Source organism: Prosopis cineraria, unplaced genomic scaffold (assembly GCF_029017545.1).
Source record: "Prosopis cineraria cultivar Desert tree isolate PC_DT_omini unplaced genomic scaffold, ASM2901754v1 PC5, whole genome shotgun sequence".
NCBI classification, from domain to species: Eukaryota; Viridiplantae; Streptophyta; class Magnoliopsida; order Fabales; family Fabaceae; genus Prosopis; species Prosopis cineraria.
The window spans coordinates 28,185,533-28,202,510 of record NW_026555336.1 but is presented as its reverse complement, the minus strand read 5'-3'; the positions used below and the strand labels follow the sequence as shown (position 1 = coordinate 28,202,510).

General features: G+C 29.2%; 1 protein-coding gene and 1 long non-coding RNA gene across 2 annotated transcripts; one reads left to right on the top strand and one right to left on the bottom strand.

Annotated features, from left to right (window-relative positions):
* Window positions 1-238: 238 nt before the first annotated feature.
* Window positions 239-1,901, bottom strand: LOC129310714 (uncharacterized). Its single transcript, XR_008593173.1, has 3 exons — window positions 1,765-1,901; window positions 1,036-1,101; window positions 239-487 (listed from the first exon to the last, which is right to left on the bottom strand). It is a non-coding gene; the product is annotated as an uncharacterized LOC129310714 (long non-coding RNA).
* A 9,819-nt stretch (window positions 1,902-11,720) lies between these two features.
* On the top strand, window positions 11,721-13,578 carry LOC129310809 (sugar transport protein 14-like). Its single transcript, XM_054952722.1, has 4 exons — window positions 11,721-11,859; window positions 11,953-12,275; window positions 12,405-13,034; window positions 13,138-13,578. Exons 1-4 carry the CDS (start codon window positions 11,721-11,723, stop codon window positions 13,576-13,578), a joined length of 1,533 nt encoding a protein of 510 aa, XP_054808697.1.
* Window positions 13,579-16,978: the final 3,400 nt, after the last annotated feature.

Here is a 16,978-nt window from a genome sequence, read left to right as displayed (position 1 = left end):
TAAATAAGAAATTATAACTTGTTAATAAGGGTAAAAAGATCTTTTTAAATTAAAATTTATTGACACAAAGATCCTTAGGAATTTCAATGGAATTATAATATTTTGTAACACCCTCAAATTTACAAACCAATTTTTCATAAATTATTAAAATCATTATCATGGTAGAAAAATTTCTACCATGATACATCCAAGACAATATACCACAGGTCTTAAAATATCTCAAAAAGCAATTAGAACCATGAGGGACAGACATGATCCTCATAGCATGTTATTCAAATCAGGTCATAAATCAAAAGGGACAGACATAATCCTCTTGGACATATAAATGCATTTAATAAAAAGGATTAGAGTTTACATGCTCCACAAAGAAGATATGTCCTAAGTTGGCACAAGACACATTGTATAATCCAAAATAAGAGGCAACGTAAAAGATGGTGTTTCATGCACCATAATTACACCTCTGGTGCTTTCTTGGCCGGACTCGCTCCTGTAAAAATATTAACCACGAGGAATGAGACTTAAAAGTCCCAGTAACCAAAAATTAATATGTAATGATGCATGCGGATGTAACTAATCATGCGATTGCTAAGTGGGCACACAAAACATTTAACCGAACAATATTTTCAAACAAATCGAACAAGTATTTAATTTGCATGACTGCACCTTATATCCTCCTTTCGCCATGCTCGAACGCCAAATCACCCGGCCAAAGGTGAGTTGGACCAAGCGACACGCCACTCATTGGGTCCAATGAGGGCTTACCACGTGGTAATAATTAACCGAACAGAAATTCCCATTAACACCATACATTAAATACCCTGACAAGTCATGTATCATTCAAATATCCAAACAGGAATATATCCGAACAATAATATCTCATCATGATAAACAAAAGTAAATTTTTAACCCACTTGGCAATAATTTCAAACAAGTATATACAGTATTTATTTTCAATAATTCATAATTTTTTCAAACAACAAAACAACACATAACCATTCACAAACACACCCATCATAACACATTAATAATGGTTACCTTGTGTCTTGAATATCAAGTTCCCCTTCACAACTCCTTTTTCACCACTATCTTTGTCAATATAATCTACATAATTATTTCACAATACTATATATTAATTTTATATTAAAATAAATAATTCTAATTTAAATAGTTAGAAAGTCTTAGATCTATAATCCATATTAACACTAATTTAAGATTTATGCCTCATTTAACTTCCCAAATTCTTTTCTAAAATTCCCATACCCTAATAAACTATTTTTTTATCCTCAAATCACTTCTAGTATCACAATTTCATCCTTCTATATTCTAAAAATTCGTCCAAAAATAAATTAAAAATTTTAAAATTATCCTGAAGCCTCAAATCACCTTTCTATAACCTCAAAAATACCTATTCATACTTAAATAAATATTTAATAATCATAAGTTTATCCCTACATCTCAGATTGCACATAAATTCAACCATATAGATCTAGATTTTAACTCAAAAATTCTTGAACATGAGTTTCAACCTCAAGAAAATATTCTATAATATTTATTATATCCCTAAGAGTTTTAATCTATATTTTTAATCCATCATATCATCAGATTAACTATCCTATAGAAAAATTCTAATCAAAATATTTACTCTATCCTACAAAATAATCATATCACTAGAAAGCTAATATTATTTAAAAAATAACTATAAAATTAATTTTGTAATTAAATAAATTTTTAAATGCTAATCTAAACAGGAAAGTTAGAACATACCTGAAGAAAAAGAAAATAATCCCCCCTTACGAGAAAACGCCGAGCAACGTGAGAGGAAGAGAGAAAAATCATATAAAAATGGGATTGTGAATCCCAAAATTATATTAAAAAAAACTATAGGTCTGAATTTAATTATTCAAACCTTTGGGCCATAAGTTGCAATTTTCTCTAAATTGCATCTTAGCCTCTCATGCTTCCTAATGCACACACCCCCTCCTTTTTATACATGAAGGCACTTCTTCTCTTCCCTCATCTAACCAATGTGGGACTTAGAAACAACAACCTTCCACCCCCCTTTTTTGTTCTTTCTACCTTCTCTCTCTTTTTTTTAACACACACATAAAAAAATGATTTATGTATTATATCTTAACTAAATATTGCTTATGTGGTTTTAAATTTAAATTTTTAAATTCATAATTAAATACCTAATCATAATATTATTTCTAAATAATCTCAAATAATATAAATTCCTATTATTATCATTTTTTTCCTCAAAACCTAAATTTTACAATTTCTTTATTATATAAAAATCAGGATGTTACATATTTTAAGAGACCTAATTGTCATTTATATAATTTAAAAAATTTTTATTGTCATTTTCCCTATTTTTATTATAACATGTGTATAGCTAAGTGGTCAATGGGCATGGTAAAGATCATGGGCAAAATCAAAAAATTTTATTAGGGGAGACAAGATGATAAAATATATATATATATATATATAACAATAAAAAAAAGTTAAATTTATATATATTACTAATACAACATAAATATTTTAACATATATATTTATATTCAATTTTACAAATGTATAACAAAAGTAAATATATACTTTTCTTGCTCATTGATTTTTCATGATATAAGAATAATTAATTATCATGTCTATAATAAACTTTCAACAATTTCCTTTTCAATATAAACTATCATTAAATTGGTAAACATTTTATCTTCTCTATGAGTATTGAATAATTTAAATGCATCCTTGAGATCTAAAATTTTATGCAACTTAAGAAGTTCTATTATTTGCTTACTGAATTTATTATTTAATTTTTTAATTAATAAATGTAGTGAATAAATATATCAACATATTAATAATATTTAATTGTTAGAAATTTTTTATATCGATGAAATCTAATTATATCGTGGTTAAAACCATTTATATAATAAATTTTAATAGCTCGGTCACTAGAAAAAAAATTAATTTTTTTCTCGAAGAATGTATCTTAACCATAATTTCTTAACTTTTGGATAAGTGATTTTATAAAAAATATCAAGTACATAGCATTCAATATGTCTTAGAATTTTTGTTACAATGCTTGACAATGTTTGTTGGTAATGATTCTCATAATTTTTCTCATCGAATATAAAATAAAAGAAAAATCAAACAGCATCAATACTTTAAGAGCAATTACATTGAAAAAAAAGTAAATCTTATGATACTTATATCTTCAAACTACTGAAACAATTGAACTATACATAATATATATGTAAAAGATTACATATAAAATTGAAATAAGATTTCTATCTAGTGTCTTAAGGCTTACATAATGTGTCAACTTGAAGGGTCAAAAATATATAACTCTTATATTTTATTAAGAAAAAAATTAAAAATTTAGATGGCCATAGCCCCTATCAGTTCCCCTTGTCTCCACTCCTAGTTAACATGCTTGATGTGTTGATCAATATTATTTTTTCCTTCTTTCATTTAATTAATTTATCAGTTTATTTTAAAATTTTTAATCATACCCTTTTTAAAAAATTATAATTTAAAGTTTAATATTTTTTCTAAAAACAAATTAGTTACGACATAGATCATAAAATATATGTTCTTTTTAGTCATTATACATTTAAATTAACTTTTGAATTAGATTATCTAAATAAATTTCAGTTTGCCAACTCACTTTTAAATAAAAGGTATCTATATAAAAATTATGTTAACGTCACGTACTTTTATTTTAACTATAGTTTGTAAACCTCAATTAATTGTAACATCAGTTTTGAATTATTATTTTTTAAATCAAAACACACCCTTGATAGTTGGTGTTTTCAATTTCTTGGTCAAACTAGTCCTTTGATTAGATGATTTTGGTTGTCTTTTGTAGCATGCCTATGTTGATATATTTGAAAGACTAGATATACATCAATCATCTCAACTACTGAACTTAATCCTACCACTGTTATTTGTTGTACTGATGCAGCAACCATTGAGTTATGGAAATTAAGGGCCTATTTTTTTTTTCTTTTTAAAATTGTTTTGCATAGCATAGTTTTTAAAACTATTCTTCAAAACAAAATACAAAGAAAATCTATTTGATTGCGTTAATTCAAAAATAGTTTTAGAATTAAAAATTAGCTGACAATGATGGTCATTGATGGTTAATGACAGTAGTTTATAATAGTAATTGGTTATGGTGGCTATAGTTTTTAATAATCAAATGTAGTGTATTTTAAAAATAAAAAAAATAAAATGAAAAACAGTTTTAAAATGTTTTTATTTATTAATTTAAAAATAAAAAATGAGAATAGTTTTAAAAATAATTAAATTCAAAATACTCAAAACATGTTTTAAATTAAAAAAAACAAAAAAAAATTGAAAACAGAAACCAAACATGTTCTAAATTGGAAGCATCAAGTTGAGTTGTGACTTACATTTAATGATAAGCTTAACTAGAAGCCACCTGAAAGGAATGCTGTTAAAATAAAATGTGATAGAGCATTCATATCAACTTCTAATCGTGCAGGCATTGGAATTGTTTGTCGAGATCATGAAGGCATGCAATTATCTGAAAGGTTGGAAAGAGCAAGTCGCTGTGGACTCAAGTTTCTTGGCAAAATCGTTAGCTTGTAGGAAGGAAGGCCATATTCATTGCAAAAGACTTTGATCATGAGGCTTGGTTATTGAAATGGACAATAAGGAGCTTTTTTCCGTTATAAGCTCCAAAGATGCTAATCTCGGTCTCTGCCTCAGGGCTTATGACTTTGTTTTCGTTTCAGGGACAGAGAAGGAATATGCTAATATTTTCTTTGATTCTTGGAATCTTGTTTTCTGTTTAAGGTCTCTGCCTCAAGGCTTATGACTTTGTTTTTGTTTCATGTTTTGTGAACTTTTTTTTTTCTTTCTCTGGTTAATGAAATTCCCATCTTTCAATTTTCTTGTTGGTAAGGGAAAAAAACAAAACCGAAGAAAAAGAGGCGTGTAAAATTTTATACAACGCTGAGTCTTAAATAAGGATTATGAAAGCTCCATACAATTTGTAACGATTCACAGTTAACCCTTTCCTATTTTCAAATTCTATAATTACATTAGCATTTAACCATAGTTCAATATCGAAGAGCAATGACAGGTAGAACCCAAAGTCAAAGGGTGCAATATAATTTAATTTAAAAATTAATAATTATTTTAAAATAATACAATTACACTAGGAATAAAATTTTAATAACATAAGTATATTAATCATCATTTTTTAAAATTACATTGAACATGTTGATATGATCTTTTATGTAAAATATATTCTTCATATCTTTTATATATATATATATATATATCTTAAAATATTATATATTTAATAAGCTTTTGATATCAAATATTTTTTATTTAATTTAAAGAGTGTAAAATTTCAAAAGTAAGTATATAAAGTTGTAAAATTTACATACACGACTTATAATTTTTCTAAAGTCAGAGGGTGCATTTGCACTCCCTCAACAATGAGTAAATCCATGATTGTTGAATAGGAAGAATATATTGTGCAAAAAGAGGGAGAGAAGGGCATATGTAAAGTTTTCTAGTCAAAGTAAAGATTTAATAATAGTTTAAGTTGATGGTGAGAAAACACTGCACCTTTCTAAAAGTTTAGAATGACATTGCTTTTAGAAAAAGTTTAGGATATTAGGCGCCTTTTTGTAAAAATATTTTGAAATATTTTTTTCATTTAACCCTATTTTTATCAATATATAATAGTTTCAAATATCTCAATTGAAGAAGAAGAATCAATGATTTAATTTTATATTTTGCCTTTTTTTTTGGATAAAAGAAGAAAGTGACAAAACAACTAACCTACGTTACAAAAAGAAAAATAACATGATTCCTCCAAAGGTAGAAAATGAAGATCCAAAGGCATTGCAAGAGCATGTTTCGCAGGATAATCAGCTTCAACATTTTCATTATGTGGTTTAGGTCAACAATCTAATCGCGATGAAGAAGATTCTAATCCTCTTCGATCAAATCCTAGTTTGCATGAATGTCACTGTTACCATCCTTAATCAGATTCAAGGCATCTTGTGAATCACTCCTTAAACTCACCTTCTTATGTCTACCATCCTAAGCTCTTCGTAGACCAAAAAGGCAAACCCAAAGTTCAACTTCAAGAGGATCTTCTTCAAGAATTTTAAGCATAAAAGCTTATTGGGGAGATTGATGATTGTTCTTAATGATACCCCAATAGCTCGTATCATTACTGAGATGTGAAAAAGCACCATCAACATGAACACTCACCCAACCTTCTAGCAATAAGGAGTTCCCACATCCTTCATGACACTCTTAATCTTCATGTGATGCATCAGACTCAGTCATGCCTCATTATAACCATAAATAATAGCCTTGGCCCTAGAAAATATTTGGCAGGTGCATGTATTGATATGTTCAAAAATTCTGTCGTTTCTTCTCTTCCATAGGAGCCAACAAATAACTACAAATAATTCCTTTCATTTTCCATCCACCTGCCCCATTGTTGAAGAAGCCTTCAAGTAGCACCAATCATTGAAAAAAATTGGGAGAATACTTGATTTGATGATTGAGCTCCATAAGAATTTCACTACTAGAAAAATGCAAATTAGCGAGGAAATTTAGTGAGAGATCATCTATTCCTCTCTAAAATACCAAGTTAATGAGGAAATTAGCGAGGGATGTTGATTTCGTAGCTTGACTTAAAATTAGCGAGAAAATTAGCGAGGGATTGTCAATCCCTCTCTAAAATAAGAGAATTAGAGAGGAAAATAGCGAGGGACTGTCAATCCCTCTCTAAAATAAGATAATTTAGCAAAGGATTCTATCCCTAGCTAATTACTACAAAAAAATTACCTTTTGACAATGACTTTTAATTATACATTTAATTATTTTCATTTAAAAATAATAATTAAATTTAAAAATTAACTAAAATATTTATAATAAAATTATTTAATATTTTCTTTATTTTAAGTTGATTTTCATTAATAAAATAATATTTTATTAAAAATATAATATAAAGAATAATTTAAATAAAATATAAATATTTTTAACATATTAATAATTAAAAATAAAATTTAATATGTATATGTGTGTATTTTTATAATATATTATTTGATATATTTATGTAGTTAAATAATATATAGATATATATATATATATTTAATTTATCATATAATGCTTAAAGGTGCCTTTCAATTCAATTGGCAAAGAAGGAGAGCATAAAGCTTGAAAGGTATGAGGTCAATGGTTCAAACCTTGGCTTTGGCATAAACATGATGAATATATGATATGGTAAGGAGTAAGTGACATGGCGCAAGGTGGACAATGATGTGTCATAAGTTGTCGCACATGTAGTGAGTGATAGGGCACAAGATAGTAGGTGACATGGTAGTTAATAAAGCATGAGGTTGTTGATAACATGTCACAAGTTGACATCACATATGGCGGATAATGTGGCATAATTATTTTTAAATATAAACATATTTAGTGAGGGATTCAGTCCCTAGCTAATTTTAGCGAGAGATTCAATCCCTCACTAATTAGCGAGAAAAATACAATTTTTCGCTAAAGTTAGCGAGCCCTTTTTTAGCTATGAATTTAACAAGGGATAAAATTTGTAGCTAAAATACAATTTAGCTACAAAAAATGACATTTAGAGTCCCTCGCTAAATTCAATTTTTCTAGTAGTGTTTTATTTCCTCACGCTTCTTGAAGAACATGGAGAAAATCTTCAACTTCATGATTACACCATATGCAAGAGGGAGAAACACTTAAACCTCTACCTTTTCGAGCTTCATTCATCCCAAGTTTATTTTGGAGCATTAGCCAAAAGAAAGATTTACATCTCTAAGGAATATTCAATATTCAATTTTTATTTCAAAGAGGATGAGAAAAATAATGATCATTATTAAGCAAATTGTAAGTGGATTTAAGGGAAAAATTACTATAATTATGTTTTTCAAACTTCCATCAAACAGCTTCATCAAACTAGTTTGTCTAAGTTTTGTAACTCAATAATTTGTTGCTGCTGTTGTACTTTGTACCCTAGAGGTTATTTCTAGTTGTTATATACTTGGCTTTAAGTTATAATTGTGTTCTTTTATTATAAATTATAGTTGTTTTAACTCAATGATTATATTTATATATTTGTATTGTTTTAATTTTGAACTTAACATGTTGTGTAATTTAAAAAAATGTTGTTATTCTAGTATCCTTTCCACATTTTATCTACTTTTATTGGGATTTCATGGTATCTTCCTAGTGCCAAAATGAGACAAGAGGTACATGAGATAAAAATTTAATCCCATTTATTTAATTACGATGGGTGTATAGATTTAAAATAAGCATCCTTTATTTATTTTTAAGAGCAATATTTTATTGCAGGATAGGTGCAAAATAGGCATTAAAAATTTCATAAAAGTTAAAAGTCAAAGTAAATAATAATTCATTACTATTGACACTACAAAAAAATAACTTTTAACAGCAACAAAAGTTTAAAAGTCGCTGCTAAAAGTTTTTAGCGGTGACTTTTCACCATTAAAGGATTGCTATCAAAAGTATGGTCGCTAATAGTTTTTTGTGGTGAAAAACATAGTTACCACCAAAAGTTTTTCACCAATAAAAGTCTATCTTTTACGCCGCTAAAGTTATTCACCGTTAAAAACTATTAACAACTAGACTTTTGGTGGCGACTGTTTGGCATGAAAAGTCACCCCTAAAAACCTTTAATAATGACTTTTTGTCATTGCAAAAAGTATTTTTTTTAAAAAAAGTCATCCTATGCCACGTCAATGCTTCCTTGTGCCACGTCAATTAACACCTCATGCCACATCACCTATCATGTATGTACCACCTCATGCCACATCATGTGCCACATCATGCCATGTCGTCAATTAAGATTTGAGCTCTTTACCTCCACCTCCCAAGCCTTAAATTCTCCTTTTTTGCCAATTGAGTCAAAATACGCCTGCAGTTATTATATGTGAAATTAAATATATATTATTTAACTACATATGCATATATCAAATAATATATTATTAAAAATATATACATATATATTATATTTTATTTTCATTTATTAATATGTTAAAATAATTTCTATGAGTGTGTGTATATATATATATTATATTTTTTTAATAAAATATTATTTTTGTTAGGAAAATGAACTTCAAATGAAATAACTTTTAAATATTAAATAATTTTCTTATAATTTTTTTTACCAATTTTTAAATTTTATTTTACTTTTTAAATGAAAATAATTCAGTATGTAATTTATTTATAAGTATGTATTATATTAGTTTATGTTAAATATCTTTTACTTCTTTCCATATTTTTTTCAAAAATTAATTAATAAATTATTAAAATTTTATCTTCTCCCAAGTTAAATGCTTCCCTTTCTGTTATTAAAAATAAATTTTATCTAAAATTTTTCAATTATCTTAAAAAATATTTTAATAAAAAATTTATTTTAATTATATAAATTTTGTTAATAGTCATTTTGAAAAATTATTCTTTATTATCTTTAAGATAGGAAATGGGTGGACATGTGACAAACTAAAAATAGATGTTAAACAAAAAAAACTCCAAATTAAAAATCTAAGTGAATATTTCATAATCAAAATAGAATGAATCTTGCCTTGACTTGATCTAAATTAATTTAGACTTCCACTAAAGTCTCTTTAACAGAGTCAATTTAAAGATAATAGGGAATACTTCTCAATAATTTTATAATTTAAAATAAATAAATTTTAATAAGTTTATACATAATTTCATCTATAATTCAAAAAATCATCAAGTATTCTTCACCTATTTTATTTGTTACTTATTTTAATAATTGTCAAATATGGAGCATCTTATTTAAATAATTCTGTGATAGTGAAAAGTAGAGCTTAGCAAACGAAGTAGACACCATGTGTATATCAAATCAAGCATCAAGTGCGTAATATGTCAAGTAGATAGTCTACAATGCTCTTTGCATTTTACAACATCTATATACAACTTTAACACTCTAATGTTTATATATAACTTTCACATTCTAATGTTATTTATTTCTCATTATAGATATAAATATATTTAGTGACAACAAATTTTTCTGTTAATAGTAATTATGTAAATTAATTTTTAAAAATTTTTAATTTTTTAATTATTTTTTTTGAAATACTTTTAGCAGTGATAAATTGTAGTCATCAAAAGTAATTACATAAATTATTTTTTATGAAAATACTTTTATTGTAAATTATTTTCTATTTTTCATTATTTTTTATGAAAATATTTTTGGCGGCGACAGTTTGTTGCTGCTAAAAGTAATTACATATGTTTTTTTTTAATTTTTTAATTACTTTTTAATAAAAATACTTTTGGTGGCAATGATCTATCGCCACTCAAAAAGTAATTATGTAAATTATTTTTAATTTTTAATTATTTTTTATCAAAATAATTTTTGTCGCCGTTAAAAGCAATTACATAAATTATTTTTAATTTTGTAATTATTTTTTATAAAAATAGTTGTGGCTAAAAAAGTAATTACAAAATTATTTTTAATTTCTAAATTATTTTTTATAAAAATATTTTTGGTTGTGACAGTTTGTTGCCGCTAAAAGTAATTACATATATTTTTAAATTTTTTAATTATTTTTTGTGAAAATGCTTTTGGCGGTGACAGTTTGTTGTACCTAAAAGTTATTTTTAATGGCAACAATTAATGTCGCCGCTAAAAGGGAGCCATTAACAATAACAATTAAAAGTCACTGCTACAAATATGCTTTTGGTAGTGACTTTTAGTAGCAACTTCTAATTGTCGTTGCCACAAGTATACCTTTGGCAATATTTTTTTTTGTCGCCGTTAAAAATAATCACCAAAAGTCATTTTTTTCTAATGTGATATTTTTTTAATAAATGAAAGTTTAAGTGAGTTAAATCTCGATGGCTTACTAGGGCATGCCTCCAGACTCAAAAAGTGCATGCAAAAATACTTTCAAATTGTCCACCTACAAAGTCCTCACATCAATCATATAAAAATAGGTTGAACTCAACTCAACCCAAGACATAATTTTCTCAACTCATATGGGCCAACATGAGGATTGAATTTGATTGAGATTTTTTTAACTCATATAAAAATAGATTGAACCCAACCCAACTCAAGACATAATTTTCTTAACTCATATGGGCCAACCCATATAGTTCGGGTTGACCCGTATTCCAAATTCTAATTAATATTCATATTTTATTATCTGTTAATTATAGTTTTATGAAAACAAAACAAATATAAAATTTATATATGGAAATAATTAAAGGTTTACACCAGAAATTAGGTATAAAATGTTATATATAACAAAGATTATATATAATGCTTGAATCTTATGATATGTTTGGCTGGAGAGAGGAGAAATTTTAGTAAATTAGATTTTGAAAAAAAAATAGAGAAGCGAGCTTAAAAATTTCTAATTATTTTTTTTACTTCATTATCTTATGGCATATTCTTTATATTAAAATTTATAAGCTCACTTATCCATTTTTTAAAAATCCAAGTCATTAAAATCTCCCTTTCTGTTATCCCCCTTCATTTCCCTTGCTTAGATAAGGCTTATGAAAGTTTTATACAAACTGTAATGACTCACACTTAACCATTTTCTGTTTTCAAATTCTATCTCATCAGAAACACATTAGTATTTAATTGTAGTTCGTCCATAGGGTGATACACAGACGTTTAGATTACGAAAAGAATATTGATTAAAAATGGCTGGTGGAGGATTTACCAATGCTGGAGGCAAAAGGGCTCATCTTTATGAGTACAAGATTACTAGCTTTTTCATATTTTCTTGCATTGTCGGTGCCATGGGTGGCTCTCTCTTCGGCTATGATCTTGGTGTTTCCGGTGAGTTCCTACTCATAATATATATATATATATATATATAGTCAGTTGCGATACGCATACGGTTAATTCATCATGATTTATATGTTTGTGAAGGTGGCGTGACGTCCATGGATGATTTTCTGAAAGAGTTCTTCCCACGTGTTTATGCAAACAAGCATGCGCATCTTAGTGAGACAGATTATTGTAAATATGACGATCAGATATTGACATTGTTTACTTCGTCTCTGTACTTTGCGGCCTTGGTTTCAACATTTTTTGCTTCAAGTCTGACAAAGAACAAAGGTAGAAAAGCCAGCATCATCGTCGGATCTATAAGCTTCTTCATCGGGGCTGTAATCAATGCCGCTGCAATGAACATCGCCATGTTGCTCATTGGCCGTATCCTCCTCGGTGTCGGCATCGGATTTGGCAACCAAGTATGTTCATTCATTGTCTAATAATTGTGCCATGCGGTGCATGTCAAGTACGTGTGTGTCAATAATAGACTACTAATCATATATATTTGTCAAAGCTAATTATTTGAATGTTGAAAAACAAATAAGCAGGCCGTTCCATTGTATCTTTCTGAAATGTCTCCAGCTAAAGTACGAGGAGCAGTGAATCAATTATTTCAGTTAACAACTTGTTTGGGAATTCTGGTAGCAACCTTGGTGAACTATGGCACGGAGCAACTACACCCATGGGGATGGAGATTATCTCTAGGTTTAGCCACAGTTCCTGCAACATTAATGTTCATAGGAGGCATGTTGTGCCCAGAGACACCAAATAGCCTCGTGGAACAAGGCAGGATGGAAGAAGCAAGAACCATACTAGAGAAGATCAGAGGAACCACTAACGTAGATGCAGAATTCGAAGATATGATTGAGGCAAGCAGAGAAGCTCAGGCCATAAAGAACCCATTCCAGAACTTGTTGCTCAGAAGGAACAGACCTCAGCTTGTGATTGGGGGGTTAGCTATCCCGGCTTTCCAGCAGCTGACTGGGAATAACTCAATCCTCTTCTATGCTCCTGTCATCTTTCAGAGTTTAGGCTTTGGGAATGGAGCTTCATTATATTCTTCTGTTATTACTAGTGTTGCCCTTGTCATGGCTCCTCTCATCTCAATGGCTGTCGTCGACAAGTTTGGCAGAAGAGCATTGTTCTTGGAAGCCGGTGCTGAAATGTTAATCTACTTGGTAGTCTAACAACTCATCCATTCTATTAAATAACCCTAGTTTTGATAAAATTATCATAAGTTTGGTCATAAATTAAGTTGACAACATGTGTGTGTATATGCAGGTGGCAGTAGCAGTTGTTTTGGCATTAGAGTTTGGTGAAGGGAAAGACTTGTCAAGAGGGACAAGTATATTTCTAGTGATAGTGATATTCTTGTTTGTGTTGGCATATGGAAGATCGTGGGGTCCATTAGGTTGGCTAGTTCCGAGCGAGCTTTTCCCATTAGAGATAAGGTCGTCCGCACAGAGTGTGGTGGTGTGTGTGAATATGATCTTCACAGCGCTAGTGGCACAGTTCTTCCTGATGTCACTATGCCATCTCAGATATGGAATATTCTTGTTGTTCGGTGGGTTCATTGTGATCATGAGCATGTTCATATTATTCTTTTTGCCAGAAACAATGAAAGTTCCAATTGAGGAGATCTATTTGCTATTTCAAAACCACTGGTTCTGGAGAAGATTTACTTTAGAAGATCCATCCCAGTCCTTCAATAATACTGCTTAGTGCTGATCTTCAATGAAGGCTAATTCCTATACGATCCTACATAGTAATCTGATTCTGGATGCGTGGCAGCCTGCCCAATGTAACAAAGGTGTACTTCTATGTCCATCAGAAATAAAAAAGACAATGGGAGTCTATTTACATTTATGTTTTTTTCATTCCCTTATGTCGGATTATATGTTATAGCACTTCTCTTGAAAATCACACAAGATTCTTTCTAATTCGAAAAACACTTAAATCGTTCAAGTGGATTTTAGATGCACCATCACATAATTTGGATCTGTTTAAATGGCTGCAATAAGTCAGAGATTGATATATATTTTTTGCTCATATGAGAAATACTCAAACTGAATTCTTCAAAATTATTATTATAAAAAATGCAATTCATGAAATTGATATCCCATATCATGTTTATATTTATCATCTCTTTCTTTTCTTTTCTTTCTTTTTTATTATCATTATAAGTTTTGATCATATACAGATGAAAAGGGGCCAGGTTTTAAGATTCAATTATCGTGGAAGAAACTTTAATTGACCCATTAAATTTTTGAATACTGAGCTTAAATCGCTAACCTGTTTTAAGGTTCTCCCTTCATTAAAACATGTGAGCCCACAGCTTCTTGGCCCTACAAACAACTTTCCAACTCATCAATCAAGTTATCATTGGTTTTATTTAAAAAAAAAAAACTGTTAGTACTTCACTGTATCGAAAATGAAATTATATCACTAGATTAGCCAATATCAATATTTAAAATTCGATATAAATATAAAATTTATTAAAAAAATACACAATTAACTAATTATAAACAATTTATCATGGGTTTCTTATATATTTTTAATTTGACATTGTGAGTTTTTTATATTTTTATGATGGGTTAAGGTATAAATTTACCTTCAAAGTTTTTATATAGGCACACATTATATCTGTAACTTTTTTCTTCCAATGTTTTTTAATTTGATAAATGTCGCCCTCTTGTTAGGATTTGACCACATTGACTATTAGTTTGGCTCTTAATTGCTTTGTTGGCAATCACCTAGCTTATTTTAGGATTTTAAAATTAAAAAAAAAATCAGATCCACATCTTCTCCCCCCCTTCTTCCTCGTCCCTTCCCCCTTCTCCTCGCTACCCAGCTTGCTTCCACCGATGTTGAGGTGGTTCATGTTGTCATTGGTAGTGCGTCTTCTTCATTCCTTCCTCTCCCTCGTTCTTCTTTAGTATTTTTCTACAAAACTCAGAAAAGGGTTTAACCAAAACCCAAATCTCACACCTCTTGAGTTGGCTGACATCCTTGCACGATGGAAGAGCCTGAGCATAGCCTTGAGTTCAGGAGGGGAATGGAATTGGAAGCCTTGACTTCTACTTGCGAAGGGAAAGCATGATCTAGGTTTGTAAATCTAGGTTGAAATTCACCGTGTCTCTTCTCTCCTCAATCCCTCATGTTTGTCAATCTTGGTTGAAGATTCTCCCCTGACTTGAGCACGATAGGTCCGATCGAGTGTACAGGATCTAGTTCTATCGAGTATACAAGATAGGGGTTCATTGAACCCTCATGTTTATTGATTTGGGTTGAAGGTTCTCCTCTCTAGTACAGTCAATTAGTTTTGTAAATCAATATTCGCACAGGGCTTGAGTTTGAGACATATGGTTCGTATTGTATTGTAGATATGAGGTTATGGTTTTTTGATTTGTCTTTAAGATTGATATTAGTCTGTTACTATGTGTGATGCTTTTGTTCTTCTCCTTCTTCTTGATTTCCAATGGTGTCAATTTTTTATTGATCTTTTTTGTATCCAAGCTTGGAGTTTTAAATTTCTTGTGAGAATTTCGTATTGTGACCGAGTTGTTCTCTTACTATAGTTTGCTCCCTAATTCATGTTGAGAGAGCCCTGATTCAATTTCAAAGGGAATTTTAAGGTTCAATTATGGGTGAGTTTCAAAGTGATTTCTTTGGTCCAAATCAAAGTACAAAGTGTTGAACCGTGTATTTTAATAATTACAAAATTAAAATACAAAGGTTTGTTATTTGTACTAATTAATGATATATATTAACTAAATGATAAAACCTCTAAAAGCATAAAAAATAAAAAACTTAGACTTTGTAGGTCTATTATTTATTGATTTCTTCTCTTAGGATATATTATAAAAACTATTGAGAGCTAAATCATAATTTGAATGATAAAAATATATTCATTAGATCATATCTTAAGCTCATAAGTTTTAAATCATCATTGTTAAACATTTGAAATGCATGTATGCTTAATTGTTTGATCTACACTTTTTCTAGGATGAACCCATGCGTGGATCAACCCATCCTTATTCTAGGAGGTTACACCAGATAAAATTTCCATATCACCCTTAGTCATTAGGGTGAATTCACATCCAGCCATAATCATAAAACATACTCAAGTTATTCAATAACATGTCATAAATATAAATTTGATTAATTTATCTCATAATTAGGCGCATGTTATCAAATTAAGAATATATAACCAATATTTAATCTCATGACATAAACATTATTAATGGAAATAAGCCCAATACGCTCTAAAACAATTAATCTACAAATTAAGATTAACACATATTATTAATGGCTAATTGTCATTAATTAGCCTTAATCATAGTTAAGACCTTAAACTCTTCATTAAGCATGATTAAGCAAAATAAATTCCAAAAATCACCTTCATCAACTTATTTAACTTTCATTTAGCTTAATAAATAATGTTAGCTAACATCATTAGCTTAAGCTTAATTAATTAGCATTAGGGTCAACTCTAAACTCATTGTTAGCAACTTTAACTACGACCGTTAACAAAACCCAATGACTTGAAGCATAGAACAACACTCTTAGACTCCATTAGAGTTATTAGAATGGGTAGAAATTATCCATAAATAAAAACAACAACTCCCCAAGCCCAAACACTGAGAGAAAAACACATAAAAGGGAAGGAGAAAGAAGAGGAAGCTTATTCAATGATTTAGAACCTCCATGCTTCTCCCTCTCTCCATTTCCTACTCAACTCTCCTTTTGTTTTAGTTGTTATTTGAGTCTTCTGGATTTTAAAGTCCACCATGGTGCATGGCACAATATGAAAACCTTAACTTAAACCCATTAATTTGGGCTTAAAGTGGCCCAATGACTCTTTTGGTCCCCTTCTAATCTTTATATAAAGTCCAATGGACCTATTAGCCATACAAGTACCCTAATAAGCTTCTAATTACCTCAATTGACTAATTAAACTTCTCAACTAATCAATTTAACCCTCATATTAAATTTTGGGATGTTATAAAGTAGATCATGTGATTAGGCTAGATGAGTGTAAATTCTCGTGCCAAGCTTTCTCTTCTCTTAAACTCTTTATTTCATTCAAGCTTTCTACATCTAATTGTTTTTAAGTTCATCA